Below are 22918 nucleotides of genomic sequence, written 5' to 3' on the forward strand. Positions count from 1 at the left end.
CAGCAAGCGCCAAGGCGCGCTGGTTGAGCTGATGCTCTTGCAAATCCCCAAATGATCAAGCTTTTGGTTCCCAATGCTGCCTCTGAGCCAAGCTCTGCACCCTGGGCCCCCTCGTACCGTCTTGGGTTCCTCACTTGCCTGAGCTGGGTTACCCTGGGGTGCCCATCTGAAGGGCAGGGTGTGCGTGGGACACGGGACGCTTGCGCAGGAGGGGTCCCCGTCCCCTCCTGTCCCAGCTTTCCTGGGGAATTCCTCTGAACCGCTGGCAGCTCCTGCTCTGGCTGGAGTCACGCACTGAGCTCATTAACTCGGAGCTGCCCCAGTGGAAATTTACTGGCTGGGTCTGCTGTGCCAGAGCCAGCCCGGCGCTGCCGCCTTATCTGCGCCCGGGCGGGAGCGCAGGGACCGCAGCGATGGGGGGCTGAGGGGCAGCATCGCTTCCAGGCTGCATCCCTGGGTCCTGGGTGCCGAGGCCGAGCTGGCCAGGCAGGTTCAGGGGGACCTGGTCATTCAGGTCACACCTGGGGGAAGTGTCACTTTGCACCGTGTGGGGCACACGCTGCCCTTCAGTGGGGGTCACGCAGGGGTGGGCAGGCGGGGATGACCCCCAGCGTCCTGGCTGCCCCAGGCAGGTTGGAGGGATGCTCGGGAGCATGGAAAAAACGCGGTGGGTTTTTCCCATGCACCTTTTGGTGGCGGCTCCTTTGCAGGAGGAAGCTCATCAGAATAATTTGTCCTTGACATGGTCGGGTGGTTGGTCAGTCCCTCTCGCAAGAGCAGCTGCTGCACCTCCACCAAGGAGTGCGGCCACCCCACAGCATGTGTCCCTCTGCCCCTTTCCATGCGTGGGTCCAACCTTGGGCATCCCACCGGTGTGGGATGGCGTAGGGATAGGGAGGAGAGGACGATGAGCTGTGACCAGCTGACGCAGGTGAAGATAACGAAGGGTCAGAGCTGGGGGATTGTTTTACACGAGGGAAAAAAACCCAACAGAGAACAGAGGGAAGCGTGGCCGGGGCTGCTCGTGTCCGTGATGCATCAAGCTGGGGCTGCTTGGCTTGACCTGCGGGGGGGGGGGGGTCCTGCATGTGTCCCCCCATGGCTGAGCCCCTTTGCAGGGCATCGAGCATCCCTGCTGGCATCCCCACCTCGTGCAGAATCAGGCCCTGAACCTGCTTATAATGAACCACCGGGGCGTTTGTGCTGCAACGGGGGGCTCCTGGGGATGGGGGACTGCTTGGTGGCCCGGATACCCATCCCTTGGGCTGGGGTGTGTGGGGGGGGTGGCCACCATTGCTGGGGGGCTGCCGGGGTGGGGGCTTGGTGGCCCGGATACCCATCCATCCCTCGGGCTGGGGTGTGGGGGGGTGGGCACCATTGCTGGGGGGCTGCCAGGGTGGGGGCGGGGGCTTGGTGGCCCGGATACCCATCCTTCGGGCTGGGGTGTGGGGGGGTGGGCACCATTGCTGGGGGAGCGGGGCCGGTCGCTATGGCTGCGCGGCGCGCCTGGCCCCCCGCCAGCCCCCCTGGCCCCCCGCCAGCCCCCGGCAGCTGGGGAGCGAAGGCGCTGGGCGGGCGGCCCGGGCTGCCGGCCCATGGCCGCGATGGAACAAGGGAGCCCCGCTGCTGCGGTGCCGAGCGTGGGAGGAGTGGGAAGGGACGAGGGAAGGAACAATGGTGGGAGTTACGGGAGGGGGGCAACGAGGGGAAAGAAGAAAAAAAAAAAAAAAGAAAAAAAAAAAAGGGAAATAAAAAAAGGAGGAGGAAAAAAAATAAAAAAAAGGAAAGCAGTGGAAAAATACCAGTTCTGGGCCCCTGGCAGCGCTGCCCGGACCCTCCCCGCCCCAGGATTATTGTACAAAGAAATGTTATTTTTGTTTCAATAATTCGCTGAGGCACTGGCATTCCTGCGCGGGGCTCGCGCCGTCCTCCCGCGCGGCACCAAGGGACCATTGTTCTGCCTCCCCCGCGGGGGGCACGGCCCCGGCCCCCGGCCCCCCACAGCCCCCGGCCCGCCGCCCCCGTAGCCCCCCACAGCCCCCCATAGCTCCCGGCCCGCCGGCCCCGATAGCCCCCCCATAGCGCCCCCCCGCCCCCCACAGCCCCCGGCCCATCGATCCCCACCGCCCCTGGCCCGCCGTGCCCCCCCTGCGCACACCGCCCCCGGCCCGCCGTGCCCCCGGCCCCCCACCGCCCCACCGTGTCCACTACTGCCCCGGGCCCCCCGTCCCTGCCGTGACACCCTCCCCACCGCCCCCGCCACCTCCCCCCGCGGCAGGTGCCCCCGCGGCCGGCCCCGCTGGGTCCCGTCCCGCTGGGGGGTGCGGGGCGGTACTGGGGTGCCCCCCGCAGCCCGGCCCGCGGGCGGGTGGGTGGGTGGCGCGGAGCGGAGCTGCCCCCGCCGCCTGCGGGGAGCGGGCGTGGGGAAGGGGCCGGGGCCCGCCCGGGCGGCGCTGCGGCCCCGGGGGCCCTTTGGAGCGGGGCCGGGCCATTGAAAGGCGGCCGGGGCCGGGGGAGGAGGCGGGGGGGCGGCCGCGGCCCCTCATACCGCGCTGCCATGGCCGGGGGGGGCTGCGGCGTGTCCCCCCCCCCCCCCGGCTGCCCGGGCTGGGGGCTCTGCACGGGCGGGGGCGTACCCGGGGTAGCGGGGGGGGTGCCCGGGCCTGGGAGCTGCACGGGGCGGGGGGGGGGGGCTGCGGGGTGCTGGTACCGTGGCCTTTGGGGTGCCCATGCTGGGGGCTGCAGGGGGCTGGGGGGTGCCAAGGGCTGCGGGGTGCCCTTTCTGGGGACAGCAGAGTGCCGGGGCGCTGGGGGGTGCCCTGGGGACTGGGGGTGCCGGGGGGCTGTGAGTGCCGGGGGCTGCGGGGTGCCCCCGCCGGGGGGTCGCGGGGTGCGGGGGTGCCGGTGCCGGGGGCTGCGGGACGCCGGGGCAGCCAGTGGCCGGAAGGCGGCGGCGGGACCCCCGGCCCGGTCCCGGCACCGGCGCCACTTCCCCTTCCCGGGTCAGCGGCCGCTGCCCCCGCCGGCGCCTCCCGCTCCCGCCGCCCCCCCCCCCCGGTAACAGCCGCCGCCGGCGCCCGGGGCCGCCCCGCACCTGCCGCGGGGCCGGGGCCGGGGGGGGCCGGGGGGGTCGGGGGAACCGGGCGGGGGGGCCGGGGCACGTGCGGGGGGGCGCGGGGCCGGTTGGGGGCGGGGCGGGCGGGGCGGGCGGGGCCTGGGAGCCGATTAAGCGGCGGGAGCCGGGGCGGCCGCAGCCGCGATCGCACCATCCCCCGCGGGGCAGCACCGGCCCCGGCTCCGCCACCGGCTCCAGCGCGCCCGGCCCGGCCCGGTGAGTGCCCGCGGGGAGGGCGGGGGCGGCCCCGGGAAGGGGGTCGGTTCTGCGGTCCCGGCCCGTGTCCCCCCCGTGCCCCGCACACGCGGGGGCGCCAGGGTCATCCCCTGTCCCCGTGTCCCCTCTGTCACCCCGGGGGCAGGGACAGCTCAGTCCCCATGTCCCCTACACTCCTTGGCACGCCAGGGTGCTGGGATAGCCCATCCCCCTGTCCCCATGTCCCCTCTGCCACCCCGGGGAGCAGGGTCAGCTCCTGTCCCCATGCCCGCTCTGCCACCCCCGGCTGCTGGGACACCCCGTCCCCATGTCCCCTGCGCCTCTTGATACCTCACAGTGCTGGGACGCCCCGTCCCCCCATCCCCATGTCCCCTCTGCCACCCCTGGTTGCAGGGACAGCTTGGTCCCCATGTCCCCTGCACCCCTTGGCACCCCAGAGTACTGGGACACCCCGTCCCCATGTCCCCTCTGCCACCCCAGGGAGCAGAGACAGCCCGTGTCCCCATGACCCCTCTGCCACCCCGGCTGCAGGGACAGCGCAGTCCCCATGTCCCCTGCACTGTCTGCCACTCCGGGGAGCAGGGACAGCCCCTGTGCCACCCCAAGTTGCTGGGACACTCCCTGTCCTCATGTCCCCTGTGGCACCCTGGGGTGCAGGGACAGGCCCTGTCCCCTGCACACCCTAGCACCCAAAGGTGCTGGGACATCCCCTATCCCTGTGTCCCTTCTGCCACCCCAGGGAGTGGGCACAGCCCTGGTCCCCATGTCCCCTGCACTCTCTGCCAGCCCAGGGTACAGGGACAGCCCCTGGCCCCAAATTCCCCACACTCCTTGGAGCGAGGACACCCTCTGTCCCCATGTCCCCTGTGCCACCCTGGGGTGCTGTGACACCGCCTGTCCCCGTGTCCCCTGGGAGCATCCCTAGTCCCCCATGCCCTCCTGTGCCCCCTGCCACCCCCAGGAGGGGTGACAGCAGTGACAGCCTCCTACCTGCCCCGAGCACGATGGGGACCCTGCACCCTCCTGGCTTGCTGGGGGCTCAGTGAGGTGCTGGGGGGGTGTGGGGCAGTTACACCCCCGTAGCCTGTCCTGGTGCCGCTGCGTGGGCAGGGACGGTGGTGGCAGCCCCGCTGTCACGCTGGGTGGCACCAGGGCAGGGAGCCAACGGTCCCCACCAGCGGCACAGCCTGGCGGGGAGCGGTGCCGGAGCCTGGTCCGGGCAGGGTGGGGGGGCTGGGTGGGGGGGCTCGGCGTGCCAGGCCTGCGGCGCTGACACCCATTCCCTCCTGTTCCAGCTCCAGGAACAATGGCAGAGACATTCCTTGTGGAGAGCCCCGATGTCACGTACAGCAAAGACTTCATTGAGGCCAAGTACACGTACAGCACTGTGCACGTCTGCAAGGAGAACGGTGTCACCAAGGTGCGGGGGGCAGGGGGCTGCCGGGGGGCGCCCCGGGGGGCTCCCCTCATCCCCACGCGTCCCCTCTCTGTGTCCCCCAGGTGCGGCCGTGTTCAACCCGCTTCACCTTCCGGACGGGGCGGCAGGTCCCTCGCCTGGGGGTGATGCTGGTGGGCTGGGGGGGCAACAACGGCACCACGGTGACGGCGGCCGTGCTGGCCAACAAGCTGGGGCTCTCCTGGATGACCAAGACGGGGCGCAAGGTGGGTGTCCCTTGTGGGGTCCCAGCCCCCAGGTGTCCTGCAGAGATGGGGACGCTGAGCCCAGCTGCTCCCGTCCGCACCTGGGCCCTGCGCCCCCATCTCCTCCCTGCTGCTGCGGAGGTGGTCTACAGCCCCGGTCCCCTGGTTTGGGGGTGCTGGGGACCCGCTCCTCCTTGCGCCAGCAGCTCATCCATGTGTTCTCCATCCCAGAAAGCCAACTACTACGGCTCCCTGCTCCAAGCCTCCACCGTCTGCCTGGGCACCAGCCCCACTGGCGACGTCTACGTGCCTTTCCGGGACCTGCTGCCCATGGTGCACCCCAATGACATCGTTTTTGATGGTAGGTGGGACACAGGGGGATACCCCGCAATGGGGTGGGGGACCCTGAGCGGTTGGGTCACCTCTTGTCCCCTAGGCTGGGACATCTCCTCGCTGAACCTGGCGGAGGCCATGCGGCGAGCAGAGGTGCTGGACTGGCCGCTGCAGGAGCAGCTCTGGCCCCACCTGGAGAAGCTGAAGCCCCGACCCTCCATCTACATCCCCGAGTTCATCGCCGCCAACCAGGAGGAGCGGGCGGACAACGTCCTCCGTGGGTCCATGGCTGAGCAGGTCCTGGTGGGGCGGTGGCAGCCGGGGGGGACACGCATGGACACAGGCAATGGGGGGGTGCCACCACGCTGATGCGTCCCCCTCGGTGGTGTCCCAGGTGGAGCAGATCCGCCGGGACATCCGGGACTTCAGGGAGACCAGCGGGGTGGACAAAGTCATCGTCCTCTGGACGGCCAACACGGAGCGCTTCTGCGATGTCGTCCCGGGGCTCAATGACACCGCCGACAACCTGCTGCGGGCCATCGAGGTCAGGGGATGGGAGGGGACAGGGTAGGGGGGTGATGCCAGCACGCCAGCAGTGCTGAGCTGGCCTGTGTCCCCACAGCAAGGCCTGGAGGTGTCCCCATCCACGCTCTTCGCCGTGGCCAGCATCCTGGAGGGCTGCGCCTACATCAACGGCTCCCCCCAGAACACCTTCGTGCCGGGGGTGCTGGAGCTGGCCAGCCAGCGCTGCGTCTTTGTCTGCGGCGATGACTTCAAGTCGGGTCAGACCAAGCTGAAGTCGGTGTTGGTGGACTTCTTGGTGGGTGCTGGACTGAAGGTACGTGGGGACAGGGCAGGTGGGGTGGGGGGACCTGCCTGGGATGGGGGGTGACCTGCCTGCACGCCCTGCCCAGACCAAGTCCATCGTGAGCTACAACCACCTGGGGAACAACGACGGGAAGAACCTCTCGGCCCCGCAGCAGTTCCGCTCCAAGGAGATCTCCAAGAGCAACGTGGTGGACGACACCGTCCAGGCCAACCCCATCCTCTACGGCCCCCAGGACAAGCCTGACCACTGCGTGAGTTGGGGGCTGGGGACACGTGGTGCCCACGGAGGTGACGGGGCGGTGACGGGGCCGTCGCTTCGCAGGTGGTGATCAAGTACGTGCCCTACGTGGGGGACAGCAAGCGCGCGCTGGACGAGTACACGTCGGAGATCATGATGGGTGGCACCAACACCATCGTCATCCACAACACCTGCGAGGTGCGTGGGGCGGGGGACCAGGCTGTCCCCCGGGGGGGGGAGGGGTGCATCCCCAGGGGGTGGGGCTCACCTCGCTGCCGGCCCGCAGGACTCGCTGCTGGCCAGCCCCATCATCCTGGACCTGGCCATCCTGACGGAGCTGTGCCAGCGCGTCACCTTCTGCACCGAGGCCGACCCCGAGTTCCAGGGCTTCCACAGCATCCTCTCCATCGTCGCCTTCCTCTGCAAGGCCCCGCTGGTGCCCGAGGGCACCCCCGTGGTCAACGCGCTCTTCCGCCAGCGCAGCTGCATCGAGAACATCCTGAGGTACCCGCCGGTCCCCACGCCAGGGGGTGCCCATCCCCCCACCCCGCTGCCCCTGGGTGGCACCCGAGGCTTGCAGAGGTCCCGGTGCCACCACCAGTGGGTCCCCAGCACCCGTGGGTGCCCGGTGCCTGTGTGTGGGGTGTCCAGAGCCAGTAGGTCCTGGTGATCAGTGCACCCACCGCCTGTGGGACCCAGTGCCTGGGCCACCAGTAGGTCCCAGTGCCTGCGCCACCAGTGGGTCCCCAGCACCCATGGGTGCCCGGTGCCTGTGTGTGGGGTGTCTAGAGCCAGTGGGTGCTGGTGATCAGTGCCTGGGCCACCTAGTGGGTCCCAGTGCCCCCCACCTGTGGGACCCCAGTGCTGGTGTGTCCTGGTGCCTGAAGGCGATGGTCCCAGTGCCAAGGGTGTTCAGTGGTGGTGGGTCCTGGTGCTGCCCAGCACCAATGGGTCCCAGCCTGGCTGAAGCCCCAGTGCCCAGTGGGAGCAGGTCCCAGTGCTCGGGGTGTCCAACACCCACAGACCCTGGTACCTGATGCCCAGAGTGTTCTACACCAGTGGGTCCCAGTGCCCAATGCCTGTGGACCCCAGCATCTGACACCCAGGGGGTGCCCAGCACCAGTGGGTCCCAGTGCCCAATGCTTGTGGGTCCCAGAACCAGTGGGTCCCAATGCCCAGTAGGGTGCCCAACACCAGTGGGTCCCAGTGTCCAATGCCCCAATGCTTTTGGTTCCCAGAACCAGTGGGTCCCAGTACCTCATGCCTAGGGGTTGCCCAGCACCAGTAGGTCCCAGTGCCCACTGCATGGCATGCCCGGGATGCCCAGTGCCTGTGGGTCCCAGAACCCGGGGGTCCCAGTACCTGATGCCCAGGGGGATGCCCAGCACCAGTGGGTCCCAGTGCATGGGGCTCCCAGTACCAGTGGGTCCCAGTGCCCAGTGCATGGGGCTCCCAGCACCAGTGGCTCCCTGTGCCCAGCACCAATGGGTTCTAGTGCCGAATGCATGGGGTGCCCAGCCCCAGTGGGTCCCAGGGCCGTGCCCAGGCTGCCCATCACCGCAGTGTCCCTGGCACTATTGGCTCCTGGCACACGCGGTGCCTTCCCCAGCAGTGGGGTGCCCATCCCTGAGCGCCCCCCTTTCCCCCCCCGCAGGGCCTGCCTGGGGCTGCCCCCCCAGAACCACATGCTGCTGGAGCACAAGATGCAGCGGCCGGTGCCCAGCCCGAAGCGCGCCTGCCCCGGGGGGGCCGCCTGCCCCCTCACCCCCAAGAAGACACCGGCCACCACTCAGCTCAACGGGCACCCCTGCGCCAGCACCCCCCGGCCGGGACCCCCCCGGACCCCCCTCCACATTGACGGAGCCGACTAACAGCGAGCGCCTTTTTGTATTTCGTATCAGCTTTTTAGGGGGGGTGGGGGGGGGTGGATTGGGGGGGGGGGGGGAGGGGTTGGGGGTCTGGAACCTACCCCCCCCTCCCCAAGTGCTCGGCTCTGACACCAACTCGAAACTGTGAAGCTTTGTACCCGCCAATAAACCCGGAGCAGTGTGGCCCCCCCGCGTCTTGCCTGCTACCGCCCCTCCCCCCCCCTCCCCCGCCCCCCCCCCGCCCCCCAGCCCTGGGCAAAGCAAGAGCCAAAACACTGGCACCTTCTGAAAAAAAATCAAATTACATTTATTGATGGGGGGGTGGGGGGGTTGTTTTGGGGTGTTTTTTTTTTTATTTTTTGTACTTTTTTTTGTTGTTTGGGGGGGGGCTGTTTTGTTTAGATAAGCAACGGGGGCTCTAAAGGCTCTGGGGACTAGAAATGGGGGGGGGTCCCTACACAGAACGACTATGCCTATGGTGGGTGCTACCCCTACAGGGGCTGGGGGCTGCCCCCCACCTCGGCGGGGGGGTAAGATAGGGCCCCCCCCAGCACAGGGCTGTACAGAGGAGGGGGCCTGGGTGTGTGGAGGCAGGTTGGGTTGGTTGGTTTTTTTTTTTGGGGGGGGGGGGAGGGAGGGGGCAGGGGGTGTTGAGGTCCTTTCTGTTATAAAAGAGGAAAAAAGTCAGAAAAAAAAAACCCACACAAAAAAAAAAAAAAAAAAATCCTTCATATTAAAGTTTTACAAGTGGTCCCTGGGGGGGGCGGGGGGCCCCGGTCTGGCGCTCGGGGGGGGCCGGGGATCACAGTGCTGGCTGAGCACGCAGACGGGGCTGGGGGCCGGGACCCCCCCCGGGGCCGGCTCGCTGCCGGGGGGGGCTGCTCTCTGCACTGGGGCCTGCCCTATAGAGCGCTTGGGGGGGCGGGTGCTCCGTGGGGGGAGGTATGGCTTGGCCCCCCCCAAACCCCCCCCCCCCCAGCACAGCCTGGGGTGCCCCTGGCTGGGGGGTGCTGCACCCACACTGGGGGGGCTGCGCTGGCGTATGAGCACCCCCAGGGCTTTGGCAGGGCTGGGGGATACTTATGGGCCCCCGGGGTGGCGGGGTGCCCAGCAGGAAGGGTACTGGGAGAACTGGGAGGGGGTTGCACCCTCCCCGGGGGTAGGGGGCACCGCTCATTAGCAGTGCAGCTAATTGCCGTTAAGTGCATGTGCCCCAGCCAGGCTGCATGCCACAGGGTGGGGGCACAGCGCTGTGACCCCCCCTCCGAATCTCCCTCCCCATGCTGGGGGGGGGGATGTGTCACCAACTGCCACGGAGGGGGGCCACAATGCCATGAACCCCCCCCCCCCCAAATCCCCCTCCCCATGCTTGGGGGGGGGGGGGGGCTGGCACCACCCCCCACCACCACCACAGTGCCAGAACCCCCACCCCAGTGCCTGCTCCCACCCTGCGGGGGTGTCTGGGGGGGGGGTGTCCCAGAGCTCGGGGGGGGGGGGGGGCCCTGCTGTGGGGGCAGGTGGGCAGTACGTAAGTCACAGGTCTTATTTCTAATTATTATTATTTTTTCCGCATTTTTTTGTTTGTTTGTTTCGTGTTTTCTGGTGGGGGGGTGGGGGGGCTGGGGGGGTTGGTAATTATTATTAATTATTTTTCATCTGGCGGTCGGCAGCCTCGGCGCTGGGCTCACACGCTCATTGTCATGCTGGGCGAGTACTAGAGAGAGCGGAGACACCAGAGGGTTAATTGGGGAGGGGGTCGCGGGGGGGCACACTGCTTCTCCCCCCCCCGCCACCCGCCCCCTCTGCCCACCTCATGTTTCCCAGCCGCTTGGCCAAGGCAACCCCCCTGCTGCCATGGGGGGTCTGCTATGGGGACTTTGTTATTGCCCCCCCCCCCCGCAGCTGCTGTGCCCCCCCAGGCTCCCCACCCCCCCGCCAGCCCCCCCGGGGGTCCCTTACGCTGTCGCTTTGGAAGGGGTTTAAGAAATTGCTGCTCAGCTCGGCGTCGTCCCGCGGGGTGCCAGGGGGGTTGCTCAGGGCCCCCAGGTTACTGGGGGAGCTCTAGGGGGGGGGAGAGAAAAATGTTAGGGGAGGGGGGGGGGAATGGTGTATGGGGGGCGCCCGGTGTATTGGCAGGCCCAGTAAATGGGGGGGCAGGGCGTGGGATCTCAGGGCATGGGGGGGTCCTAGTACATGGGGGGCGGGGGGCAATACATTGGTGGGGGGTTCCAGTGCAGGGGGGGGCCAGTGCAGGGGGGAGCTCAATAAATGGGAGGGTGTCCCAATAAATGGGGGTGTGTGTCCCAGTGTATGTTGAGGGAGGGGATTCCAAATAAATGAGGTCCCAGTACATGCAGGGGGTTCCCAGTATATGTTGGGGAGAGGGGCACCCCAATAAATGGGATCCCAGTGTATGGGGGGGTCCCAGTGTATGTTGGGGAGGGGCTCCAAATAAATGGGGTCCCAGTACCTGTTAGGGAGGGTGGGCACCCCAATAAATGGGGTCCCAGTGTATGTTGGGGAGAGGGGCACCCCAATAAATGGGGTCCCAGTGCATGGGGGGGTCCCAGTGTATGTTGGGGAGGGGGGGTCCCAATAAATGGGGTCCCAGTACATGGGTGGGGTCTCAGTGTATGTTGGGGAGGGGGGCACCCCAATAAATGGGGTCCCAGTGCATGGGGGGGTCCCAGTGTATGTTGGGGAGGGGGGCACCCCAATAAATGGGGTCCCAGTGTATGTTGGGGAGGGGGGGGTCCCAATAAATGGGGTCCCAGTACATGGGTGGGGTCTCAGTGTATGTTGGGGGGGCACATCCCAATAAATGAGATCCCAGTAAATGGGAGGGTGTCCCAGTAAATGGGGGTGTGTGTCCCAGTGTATGTTGAGGTGGGGCATTCCAAATAAATGAGGTCCCAGTACATGCAGGGGGTCCCAGTGTATGTTGGGGAGGGGCTCCAAATAAATGGGGTCCCAGTACCTGTTAGGGAGGGTGGGCACCCCAATAAATGGGGTCCCAGTGCATGGGGGGGTCCCAGTGCATGTTGGGGAGGGGGGGTCCCAGTGCACAGGGGTCCCAGCATTACAGGGTCTGCCCATGCACAGGCACCCCAGTGCATGGAGTTGGGGGGGTCCCCAGCGCATGGGGGTGTCCCAGCACACGGGGGGGTCCCCGCACTCACCTTTGGCAGCCCGTCCATGTCCCCGGAGCCTGCAAAGGCACCAGCAGTGCATGAGTGACCCCACCTCAATCCGTGCCCCCCCCCGCCGCCCCAGCCCTGCACTGAGCCCGGCCGCCCGCAGATGGAGCCCACGGGCCGCGGGATGCGGCCGCAGCAGGGCTGGGGACCACCTGGGGGGGGGGGGGGGGTGGGGCACCCCTTGCCGCGGGGAGGGTCCGGGGGGGGTACCCACCTAAGGATCCGTTCATGTGATGCGGCTCCATCGCGCTCATGCCGCCCATGGGCCCCTCAGGTCCGGGCCCCATTGGGAACTGGAAGGGAAGGGGGGGGTGAGTGACGTGGGACCCCCCCCATCCCCCCCCCGTGCCCCCTCCCCATCACTCACGTTCGGTCTGTTCCCCGCGGGCCCGATGGGGTTCATCATGGTGTACATGTTCTCACTGGAGTTGGTGGAGTCTGGGGGGGGGGCACATAGGGGGAGGGGGGTGAGCAGGGCACCCCCACATCCCGCCCCCCCCCCCCCCCCCAGCAATGTCCCCCCACCCCCTGCGCCTTGTCCCATCCCTGCAGACACTCACCTCCGGGGCTGGGCAGGATGGGGGTGCCAGGGGGGCCACCGCCCCCGGGAGGGCCCTGGGGGGGAGAGAGAGGAGGTGGGTTGGGGGGGGTCACAGCCAGTTTGCCTGCAGCATGTGCCCCCCCCCCCCCCCCCCCCCAAAAAAAAAGTGCACCCTGACACTCACCACATAGTTCCCAGGGGACGAGGAGGAGTAGGCAATCTGGGGGGGACAAGAGGGGGGGTCAGCATGGGGGGCACGGGGCCAGCATCCCCATAGTCCCAGTTGTGCCCTGCACACCCCCACCCCCCCCCACCCCCTGCCCCGGTATTCCCTCCCCCCCCTCAACTTACAGAGTTGGCGTTGGGGTTCGGCCAGGGCCCGCGGCCGCCAGGGCCCCTGGAAGGCAAGGGGAGAGGTGAGGGGGGTCCCGCCGGCCCCTGGGCCCCCCACCCTTCGTGGCCACCCAGCGCCCCCTGCCCAGCTGTGGGGCGGGGGAGGGGCGAGGGGGGGCTGCCTTACATGTTCATGGCGGGCATGCCAGGGCCGGCCAGCGAGCTGGGGGGGGGGCGCATCCCACTGCCATAGGTCTGTGGGGAGAGCAGGGGGTCAGCAGGGGTTGGGATGTCCCCATCACTGTCCCCAGCCCCAGCCCTGTCCCCGTCCATGTCTCCCTGTCCCCAGCCCCATCCATATCTCCTTGTTCCCAACCCCATCCGTGTCTCCCTGTCCCCAGTCTCAACCCCATCCCTCTATCCCCACCCCCAGTCCCATCCTTGTCCCCAGATGTCCCTTGTCCAACTCCATTCCCAGTCCCATCCCTGTCCCCACCCCCATCTCCCTGTACCCAACTCCATCCTCATGCGTATCACCCTGTTCCCATCCCCATCCCTGTATCCCAGTCCCCCTTTCCCCCTATCCCTGTCCCCATCCCCATACCTCGCTCCCAACCCTGTATCCCTGTCCCCATCCCTGTATCCCTGTCCCCGCGTCCCCATGCCTGTATCCCTGTCCCCATCCCCGTACCCTGTTCCCATCCCTGTATCCCTGTCGCCATCCCTGTCCCCCTGTCCCCATGCCTGTATCCCTGTCCCCCTGTCCCCATGCCTGTATCCCTGTCCCCATCCCCGTACCCTGTTCCCCATCCCTGTATCCCTGTCTCCATCCCTGTCCCCCTGTCCCCATCCCTGTATCCCTGTCCCCCTGTCCCCATCCCTGTACCCCGCTCCCCATCCCTGTATCCCTGTCCCCATCCCTGTATCCCTGTCCCCATGCCTGTACCCCAGTCCCCATCCCTGTCGCCCTGTCCCCATCCCTGTACCTCGCTCCCCATCCCTGTATCCCTGTCCCCTTGTCCTCATGCCTGTACCCCAGTCCCCATCCCCTTCCTGTCCCCATCCCTACGTCCCTGTCCCCTTGTCCCCACCCCTGTCCCCATCCCTACATACCGTCCCTGTATCCCAGTCCCCCCCCACCCCCACCCCCACCCCCCTCCGTGCCCTCACCTGGGGGGCCATGCCGGCCATGCCTCGCGGGGGGTTCATGCGCTGCATCGGGCCCCCCATGCCGGGATGTCCTGCTCAGAGGGATGGGGGAGGCATGAGACCCCACGGCCCCCCCACACCGACGGGCGGGGGGACACAGGGGGACAGGGACCCCCCAACTCACCCTGCGACCGCGCAGCCGGATCCATGGCGTTGGGCAGCAGCGGCTGGGAGCCGGGGACACCCACGGGAGGCTGCAGCGCAGGGGGGACAGTGGGTCAGGGTGCTGGAGGACCCCCACCCAGAGGGGTCTGCACCCACTTGGGGGGAGGACAACCACCTCACCTGGTTCGGCATCCGGAGCGGGGGCCGGGGGCCGCCGGGGTAGCGGGGGGACATGAAGGGCTGCAAGAGAGAGAGTTGGGGGGGGGGTGAGCCAGGGTTAGGGCGGGGGGGGGCTGCGGCGTCACCCTGGGGGGCTGGGGGGGGGGGGGCGGGGCACACCTGCGGGCGCTGGGGGGTGGCCGGGGGCTGCCGGGCTGTGCCCAGCCTTACCTGGCTGTGCGGCCCCAGCATGGGGGCCCCGGGGTTGTGGGGCGGAGGTTGGGCGTGGGGTGATGGCTGAGAGCCCGCAGGTCCCTTCAAGAGAAATAAAACACGGTTATGGGGGGGGGGGGGCAGCGGCGGGGGGGGGGCAGCGGCCCCCGGGGGGGGGGCACCCCGGTGGGGGGCATGGGGGGGCACAGGGCTGGCCCCAGCCCGGGGCAGTATGGGGAGCACTGGGGGGGGAGAGGCTGTGCTGGGGGGGTGAGGGGGGCCTGGTTCATGTAACACCCCCGGCTGCACGCAGATGTGGGGCTCAAGTGTGCGCACACGCTAAGGGCACGCACACGCTAAGGGCACGCACACGCTAAGGGCACGCACACCCCGGGGAGCACAGGCAGGTCCCTCAGCACCATGTGCAAGGGCCCTGGCACGCACACAGGCTCACACGCGTGCACTCACACACACAGAGGCACTCACACACGTGCCCACACCCCCCACGTGCTCACATATGTGTGCAGAAGTGCAGTGCCCATGCACAGCCACGAGCCCTCTCTGCATGCACACCCGCGCCATGCACGCACGCAGAGCTCTGTGAGCACGTGTGCATGCTCACCCCCCGTGCGCACCAACACGCAACGCTCATGCATGTTCATGCACACACGCATGCATGCACCAGTATGCTCACACGTGCACACTCACGCACAAGCAAGCTCACACGTGTGCATGCACACCTACGCATGCCAGCACGCACACATGCTTACACGCATGCACATGCTCACACACGTGTGCTCACGGTGCACCAGCACATACAGCAGGGTCCCCGCCACCCTGCCCCGGGACCCCCGCAGGCAGCACAGGCTGGGGGTGGGGGTGGGGCACAGCCCCAGGACATGGTGCAGGCGGCTGGTACCTGGAAGAAGGCGGGGGGCATGGGCCCCCCCGGGATGCCATCACCGGGGGGCAAGTTCCCCATCACCGGGCTGGGAGCCGCTGCCGCACTCTGCAGGGAAAGGAGAGCTCAGCACCGGGGGTGGGGGTCCCCAGCAGCCCCCCGCCACCACCCCGAGATCAGCACCGGGGGTGGGGGTCCCCAGCAGCCCCCCATCACCACCCCGAGACCAGCACCAGAGGGGCTCCCCAGCAGCCCCCACCCCCACCCCAGGATCAGCACCGGGGGGGTGTCCCCAGCAGCCCCCCAGCCCCCCCGCGGGGCGACAGGCAGCACTGGCTGCAGCTGTGCCCATCCCCGTACGTCTGCACCGGGGCACCGGGGGGGTGGGGGTGTGTGTGTGGGGGGGTGCACCCGGGGGGGCTGCCCCTCGCGGCTGGGGGCCACCGGCGCGTCCCACCTGCCTGCAGCCCCAGGGCCACCCTGTCCCCATGTCCCCCAGGAGCCACCGGTCCAGGCGGGTGTGAACAAGAGGGCAGCGCATGGAGAAGGCGGTGTGTCCCCCCCATCCTGCCCCACTGGGGGGGCCGGGAGGGCTACGGGGGACCCCCGGGGGGCTGGCGGGGCTGGGGGGCGCGGGCAGGGGGCCCTGGCCCCCCTCGCCGGCCGGCCTGGTCCGAGGGGAGCTGTTAAGGGAAGGAATGTGCCGGCTTTCCGGCTCGGCCCCTCCGCCACAACTGGTTTCAATTTGTACGGAAGGAGGAGAAGGGAGGGGGGGGCCACGCTGCCCCCTCCACCCGGGGGGCCCCGCACCGCCCCCCAGCCCCCCCAGCCCTGCGGGGAGAGGGGGTCGTGGCTGCTCTTGGAGGGGGGACATCACCCAGCACCTGGGGGAGGGGGGGGCAGAGAAGGGACACCCCTGGGTGCTGCTGGCACTGGTGTGGGGGAGGGGGGGATGCTGGCTGGGGAGGGAGAGACCCCCCGGGGGGCCCGCAGTGGGCACACAGGTCACGCCATGTACACGGGTCACGCCAGCACATGGGTCACGCCATGAACACGGGTCACGCCATGTACACGGGTGACAGTGGGTGCCTAGGGGCACCCAGCCGGGGCTCCCCGTCCCACGGTAGCCACACTGGAGCCCAATGCTTTCCAGGACCCAGGGGCTGGGGCGGGGGGTGTCCTGGGGCCCCCAGCCTCATTTCCCAGCTGCAGGATGCGACCCCGGGCGCTCCCCAGCCCCAGGGGGTGGGTGGAAGACAATGGGAGTCTGTGCCAGCAGCCAAACCCAGCAGCCTGGGGGAAACTGGGGGGGCTGGGGGAGGGGACAGGCATAGCCCCTTCCTATCCCAAACCCACCCCCAGTGCCCTGCACCCCCCCACTGTTAACCCCTCCGTCCCTGGTGTGGTAGGGACAGTGCCCCCCCCCAAGCCAGACCCTGGGGTTGGGGTGAGGTGCTGGGGAGCCCCTGAGCACTTCGGGGATCTTTGGGGGGGACAGGGTGGCACAGAGCTGGTGTGCCCAGCACGGGGCCGGTCAGGGAGCCCACCATGGGCCCACCATGAAGCTCATCAGGGAGCCACCACAGAGCCCACCGTGGTCCCACCATGGAGCCCGCTGTGGTCCCTGTCCTGGAGTCATCACAGAGCCATCATGGTCCCACCATCGTCCCACCACAATGTCCAACACAGAGCCGCCATGGAGCCCACCACGGTCCCCATCCTGGAGCCATTGCAGAGTCATCATGGTCCCATCATAGTCCCACCACAATGTCCAACACAGAGCCACCACAGAGCCCACCACGGTCCCCATCCTGGAGTCATTACAGAACCATCATGGTCCCACCATAGTCCCACCACAATGTCCAACACAGAGCCACCATGGAGCCCACCACAGTACCCATCCTGGAGCCATTACAGAGCCATCATGGTCCCACCACAGTGCCCAACACAGAGCCACCATGGAGCCCACCATGCTTCCCATCCTGGAGCCATTACAGAACCCGTCATGGTCTCACCACAATGTCCAACATGGCACCCAAAACAGAGCCACCACAGAGCCCACCATGGGCCCACCATGGCCCACCATGATGCCCATCCTGGAGCCATCACAGAGCTTCCCACAATCCCACCACAGTTCCACCACAGAGCTCGCCATGGTACCACTACAGCCCATCACAACGCTCATCACGGAGCCACTGTGGTGCCCACCCACCCTCGCCCACCCCTCTGTGGCACGGGGGACAGGTCCCTGGCCAGTAGCTGCCCCAGGGGGTCCGGCCGCATCACCCCAAGGGGTGCCAGGAGGGGGGAAGGGTGAGATGGCAGCAGCATCACCCCCTGGCTATGGGGTCAATACAGCCCCCCAGGGACAGGGGGAGGCCCATCTGGGGGGAAACAGAGGCCCTGTCTGCCCCCCGGGACAAAGCTAAAGCAGAGGGGGGTACAGGCCCTGCCCCCTCTTGGGGACACCCCCCCTCCTGCCCCACAGTGCAGGGACAGTGCTTGACACCCAGCCCAGAGTAGGGCCCCTCCTGCCCCCCAGCTCCAGCCCCACAGGGGGACAGTGGTGCCCCCACCATAGCAGGGACCGAACTGGGCCCCCCCATCACTCAGTGATGCAAAGCAGAGTTGCCATGGCAACAGGTTGGGGAGTTTCAGCTCCTCCTGCAAGCTCAAGGTCAGCACGGAGAAAAAACGGGGGGGGGGGGGGGGGGGGGGGCACTCACACAGACGGGACATGGGGGGCAAAGCCTGGGGGCTCCCCACACTGCTCCACCCCAGGGGGACCCCAGACCCCACAGCTGCCACAGCTGCTCCTCACTGGCCAGCCCCCCCCAGTGCTGAGGGGTCACCGTCCCCACGATGCTCGCAGTGGGGGTCCCGATGCACCCTTGGGGGCCACAACGAGCAGCACCCACGGGAGGGCGAGGGGCACCCACCCCATACCAGGCAGCCCCAGTTCACCCCCTGGGTACCGGTTTGGTGGCGGTGGGCACCAGGCGGGGGATGCAGTTGTGCCGAGCAGCCCATGGGGTGCGGGGGGGGGGGGGGGGGGGGCTGCGGGGGCTCCCCCCCAGCGGTCCCCAGCGCCCCGGCTCTGCCTGCCAGGCAGCACTGCCATGGCAACGCGGCCTGACCCGTGCCGCGTCCCCGTCCCCGTCACCGCACCGGCAGCCTCATTAATTCCAGCATGGAAATCAGCTCTGCGCAGCGCCGGGGCCGGGGGCGGCGGGGGGGGCCCTGCTGCAGCCCCGGCAGCCCTCGCGCTGCTGGCGCAGGCACACGCGTGCTCACGCGCACCCGCGGGGACCCGCCGGCCCCGTAGGGGTAAGGGGTGTCTGGGAGGGCGCCACGGCCACCCCCCTCCCCAAGCTGGGTGCTGCTGTGGGTGCTGAGCACCCAGGGAGGGGGGAGGGCACGGGGAGCAGCTCCGGCCCTGCTCCGGCGGGATGGGGAGAAGGTCGGGGGCAACGCGGGCCCTGTGGCCTCCTGCATCCTGCAGCAGCCTGAACACCCCAGCACTGCGTATCCCACAGCTTCCCGCACCCCCCCCCCCTGGGGCCGGGGCCCCCACAGCATCCTGCATCTCTCAGCACCGTGGATACTGCAGCATCCTGTATCCCACAGCACTGCATATCCCACAGCATCCCGCATCCAACGGCCTTCTGCATCCCCTGGCACCCTACACAACACAGCATCCTGCATCCCGCGGCACCATGGACCCCACAGCATCTCATGGTGCTGCAGATCCCACCACAACCTGCATCCTGCAGCACCACGGCCCCTGCAGCATCCTGCATCCTAAGGCCTCCTGCATCCCCTGGCACCCTGCACGCCACAGCATCCTGCATTTCGCAGCATCCCACATCCTGCGATGCTGTGGACCCCACCGCATCCCACATCCCACAGCATCCTGTGACGCCGTGGACCCCACCGCACCCCACAGTGCCATGGGTTCCACCACATCCCGCATCCCTTGGCACCTAGGATTCTGCAGCATCCTGCATCCCATGGCCTTCTGTATCCCCCGGCATCCCGCACACTGCAGCATCCCGCAGCATCATCCCGCAACACCGAGGAGGCCACTGCATCCTGCATCCCTTGGCGCCGTGGATCCCGCAGCATCCCACACGCCTGGGGCCAGGCAGCCAGCAGCATCGCCACTCCCAGGGCACGGTGCCCCCTGCAGCCCCCCCAGCGGGTCCCCCCCACCCCAGGATGCGGGTCCCCCCTGCCCACCCCCGTGGCTGCCTGCAGGAGCGGGCACAGCCGGGCTGTTGACTCTGCGCCAATAATTAACTCGCCGAAGGCTGGCGCCAATAATGAGTGGAGCTGCCGGTGGGGGGGGCAGGGGGGGGGCCCAACTGGGGGGGTCCCACAGAGCCCCAGGACCACGGTGACCCCAAGGACACCGGATGATGGCGGGGGGATGGATGACCCCAACCCCACTGGGGTACCCCCGGGTTGGGAAATGAGCCTGTTATTTTGCCTTCGCCGTGGGATGGGGCCAGATCCAGGGGTCCCTGTCCCCTGGGGGAGTGGCAGCAGGGGATGGGCATGCCGGGGTCCCGGGGCGGGGGGCAGGGGGGGGGGCTGAGTCAGGCCCCCAGGGATTAGCCCCCCCCCTAGCCCTGCCGCCCTGCAAAATAGGTCACCCAGGCTGGCAGGCTGGGGCTGGCAGCGCCAGCATTAACCCCCAGATCGCCGGTGCCCTTGGCACAGGGGGGGGGAGGGCGGCTCACCGGGGGGGTGGGGGGCGGGGGGCAGTGTGGGGAGGGGGGAGCGGGGCAGGGAACCCCCCCAGCACCGTGGTACTCACATAGTCATGGAAGGCTTTGGCCTCGCTGGAGTGCTCACAGGTTTCCCGGCGGTCCGGAGCAGCACAGTACAGGTCCCAGAAGACGCTGGGGGGGACACGACAGGGGATGGACAGTGGGTCAGAGCCCCCCCTCCAAGATGTGTCCATGCCCCCCCACCCATCCCGCCCTCACCCGCTGTGCCCCAGGGGTGTCCCCCACCACTGGCTGAGCCCGGCCACACTCATGTCAGTGATGGTTGGGGGGGGGGGGGGGTGGCTGGGGCAGCACTGGGGCCGGTGCTGCTCGCGTCCCACCCCCGTCCCACCCCCCACCCCCCACCCCGTCCCCCACCACCACCACCACCACCCCCGGCGTGGCGGGGGCCTCCCAGCTCCGGCGCTGCTGCCTGTTTTCCCTGGAAACAGTCGCTACAGCCGTAGCCCAAATTCCTGGGACTTTACATCAGGCTGCAGCATCCCAGGGTGGGATGGGGGGGTCCCCCCGCCCGCGCCCCCCGCCCCAGCCACCGGGGAGGACGGAGCAGCAGAGGGGCCGGTGGTGCCCCCCCAGCGCTGTCTCTAGGTGTCCCCCCACATTTGGGGTGTGGTGGCCGGGTGCCGGCAGCGGGAGGGTTAAAGGCCTGGAAGGCGCCATGCCCCCCCCGCCCCCCCGTCGTGTGTGTCCCCCCCCCATAAATCACCAACTAATCGTTTATTGGAAATGGCTAAATGCAGCGGTGGCGGCACCACGGCGCCCGGCACAGCCGCATCCTGCGCCCCACTGAGCCCCCCTCCCCCGGCACGGCCAGTGTGATGCCCACCCGTGGGGACTCCCCCCCAGCATCACTATCACCCCCCCCGGGGTGCTGTGCTGGGGCACCCCCCGGGTGCAGGGGTCCAGCCCCAAGCTGGGAGCCCCCCCCCCGCCCCATCCTCAGCACCAAATTGGATCCATCTGGAGGGGCCGGGGTGGGGGTGGCTGGGGTGTAGCTGGGATGGGGGGGGGGGGGCACACACACCCCTACCCTCCCCCCAAATCACTGATGGGAAAAGCAGAGCGGCAGGTTTATGGGGTATGAGGTGATGTGGCGGCAGTGCGTGGAAGGGGGGCAGCCCCCAGCCCCACTGCTGCGGGAGGAGGGTGTCCAGCCCCACTCCCCCCCGCCCCCCCCCCCCCCCCCCCCGCAGACTCACCACCACCAGGAGTGCAGGAAGCCGGGGGGCTCGCCCAGGGTGATGTTCTTCTCCCATCGGATCTGTGAAAGCGGGAGGGGGGTGGGGGGTCAGACGGCCTTCCCAGGCCTGACACCCCGGGGATGGGCTCAGGGAGCCCGGGGGCTGCAGGGCCCCGGGGGGCACAGGGTGCTGCCCCCCCCTCTTACCTCCGACAGGAAGGTCTGGGCCGATTTCTGGGCCCCCACGTGCAGCAGGTACTCGTAGACATACAGCGCCAGCCTGGGGACAGGGACAGGGCTGGGGTGTCAGTGGGGCATGGCCCCCCAGGGAGCCCCCACCCCGCGGGGTGTTTCCCCCCCCCACACACCGCGGGGACAGTGGCACCCAGCCAGCACCGAGACACCCCCACCCCGCAGAGCCCACAGCGGGGACCCCGAGTGACATGGGAGCGGGCAGGATGCAGCCCCCGGTAAGGGCGTGCGGAATGAAGGAGGGGGACACAGTGTCACCCCCCTGCAAGGGACCCCCACGGGCAGTGCGGTGACACCAGTCCCACCAGTGACACCGGGCACCCCTTCACGGCCACCGGCCCCACCATGGGGTGGCCACCCCGGCTCCCGTCAGGCGTGACTCGGGGTGGGTGACACATCCCACTAGGGACCTGGCCGAGGGGCGAGTGCCACCACGGGTAGCCCCTGGCAAGGGACCCTCCGGGGGACCCCCGGGCCCCCCCCCCCCCCGGTGCTTCATCACCCCCCGGCACCGGGGAATGCGACTCGTGGGGACCCCCCAGGGGTGGCTGGGCCTGGGGGGACCATTGCAGGGTGCAGCCCCCGGCTCCGGCAGGTGGCCCCAAGCACCAGGGCAGGACACGGGGCTGGGTCAGGCCCCCGGTGCCCCGGGGGGTGGCAGTGCCCTGGGGGTACGACACAGCCCGGCCCCCACTGCCCTGGAGGATGACAGAGCCCATGGGTGGGGGGACACATATTGGTCCCCAGTGCCCCGGTGGATGGCAGTGCTCGGGGGGGACACACATCTTGGTTCCCGGTGGATGGCAGTGCCCGGGGACACACACACACACATCTTGGTCCCCGGTGCCCTGGGGGATGGCACGGCCCAGGAGGGGGTGACACATCCTGGCCCCCGGTGCCCCAAGGGGTGGCAGTGCCCGGGGAACACACACACACACATCTTGGTCTTCGGTGCCCCGGGTCATGGCAGTGCCCGGGGGGGTGACACATCCCGGACCCGGTGCCCCGGGGGACGCCGCGGCCCTGGCGGGGCATCGCGGCCCCCACAGCCCTGGGTCATGGCAGGGCCCGGGGGGGCGCACGGCAGCCCCCGGTGCCCCGAGGGATGGCAGTGCCCGGTGTGTGTGGGGGGTACATCCCGGTGCTCCGGGGGATGGCAGTGCCCGGCGGGGGGGGGCACATCCCGGCGCCCCGGGGGATGGCAGTGCCCGGCGGAGAGAGGACACATCCCGGTGCCCCGGGGAATGGCAGTGCCCGGCGGGGGGGGGTACATATCCCGGTGCCCCGGGGGATGGCAGTGCCCGGCGGGGGGGACACATCCCGGCCCCCCGGGGGCTGCCGCGGCCCGGGGCGCACCGAGTCTTCCCGGTGCCCGTTTGAGCCCCGACGGCTCCCGCTGCCCCGCGGCGCTGCCGGTGCGCCCGGGCGGGGCGGGGCCGCGGGGGTCCCTCCGCCCCCCGCCCCCCCCCCGGCCCCGCTCCCCCCGGCAGCCGCCCCGGCAAAACTTCCGCGCCCCCGGCCCCGCGCCCGCCCCCGCCGCACTCACTTCTCGCGGGCCTGGCCGTCCGAGGGCACGCCGGAGCCCTTGCCCTTGGCGTACATGCTGGGGCGGCGGCGCGGCACCGGCTGTCAGCGGCCCCGGCCCCGGCCCCGCTGCCCCGCCGCCATCCCGGCCCGGCCCGGCCCCGGCGGCTCCGGCCGCGCGCCCGCGGGGGAGCTTGAAACCGCCGCGCCGGGCCGGGGGTCCCCCGCGCCGCCCCCCCGCGCCCGGCCCGCAGCGCCGCCCCCCGCCCGCG

General features: G+C 69.2%; 2 protein-coding genes across 4 annotated transcripts; one reads left to right on the forward strand and one right to left on the reverse strand.

Moving 5' to 3' along the window:
* The first annotated feature begins 1489 nt into the window (after window positions 1-1489).
* Window positions 1490-8261, forward strand: ISYNA1 (inositol-3-phosphate synthase 1). The gene is made up of 12 exons (XM_037382536.1): window positions 1490-1677; window positions 3177-3331; window positions 4627-4751; window positions 4832-4993; window positions 5204-5333; window positions 5409-5602; window positions 5700-5849; window positions 5928-6143; window positions 6220-6384; window positions 6456-6569; window positions 6658-6875; window positions 8026-8261. Exons 1-12 carry the CDS (start codon window positions 1490-1492, stop codon window positions 8240-8242), a joined length of 2034 nt encoding a protein of 677 aa, XP_037238433.1. The 3' UTR covers window positions 8243-8261.
* Window positions 8262-8594: 333 nt separating this feature from the next.
* Window positions 8595-22831, reverse strand: SSBP4 (single stranded DNA binding protein 4). 3 transcript variants are annotated; one of them, XM_037386420.1, is made up of 18 exons: window positions 22669-22831; window positions 21078-21150; window positions 20890-20951; window positions 19717-19801; window positions 14916-15005; window positions 14015-14098; window positions 13805-13864; window positions 13644-13713; window positions 13481-13551; window positions 12498-12565; window positions 12329-12374; window positions 12162-12197; window positions 11997-12051; window positions 11804-11874; window positions 11651-11729; window positions 11419-11447; window positions 10199-10300; window positions 8595-9953 (listed from the first exon to the last, which is right to left on the reverse strand). In XM_037386420.1, exons 1-18 carry the CDS (start codon window positions 22722-22724, stop codon window positions 9924-9926), a joined length of 1167 nt encoding a protein of 388 aa, XP_037242317.1. In that variant the 5' UTR covers window positions 22725-22831; the 3' UTR covers window positions 8595-9923. The 3 variants fall into 3 exon arrangements, with proteins under 3 accessions (XP_037242317.1, XP_037242319.1, XP_037242320.1); XM_037386422.1 differs by lacking the exon at window positions 14015-14098 and having other exon boundaries at window positions 9924-9953; XM_037386423.1 differs by lacking the exons at window positions 19717-19801; window positions 20890-20951; window positions 21078-21150; window positions 22669-22831 and adding exons at window positions 18494-18522; window positions 18557-18617 and having other exon boundaries at window positions 9924-9953.
* Window positions 22832-22918: the final 87 nt, after the last annotated feature.

The sequence above is a fragment of the Falco rusticolus genome, chromosome 4 (assembly GCF_015220075.1).
Source record: "Falco rusticolus isolate bFalRus1 chromosome 4, bFalRus1.pri, whole genome shotgun sequence".
Classification (NCBI taxonomy): domain Eukaryota; kingdom Metazoa; phylum Chordata; class Aves; order Falconiformes; family Falconidae; genus Falco; species Falco rusticolus.

What these genes read in the sequence shown, in the direction of transcription:
- ISYNA1 (XM_037382536.1), top strand. Translation starts at nt 1,490, where the DNA reads ATGGCTGCGCGGCGCGCCTGGCCCCCCGCCAGCCCCCCTGGCCCCCCG. An exon ending in GGACGAGGGAAGGAACAATG is followed by an intron (nt 1,678 to 3,176) that starts GTGGGAGTTACG and finishes CGGGGGGGCGCG; the next exon opens with GGGCCGGTTGGGGGCGGGGC. An exon ending in TGGTGGGTGCTGGACTGAAG is followed by an intron (nt 6,144 to 6,219) that starts GTACGTGGGGAC and finishes CGCCCTGCCCAG; the next exon opens with ACCAAGTCCATCGTGAGCTA.
- SSBP4 (XM_037386420.1), bottom strand. Translation starts at nt 22,724, where the DNA reads ATGTACGCCAAGGGCAAGGGCTCCGGCGTGCCCTCGGACGGCCAGGCC. An exon ending in TTCCTGCACTCCTGGTGGTG is followed by an intron (nt 19,802 to 20,889) that starts GTGAGTCTGCGG and finishes TGTCCCCCCCAG; the next exon opens with CGTCTTCTGGGACCTGTACT. An exon ending in CATCCTGCCCAGCCCCGGAG is followed by an intron (nt 11,875 to 11,996) that starts GTGAGTGTCTGC and finishes CCCCCCCCCCAG; the next exon opens with ACTCCACCAACTCCAGTGAG.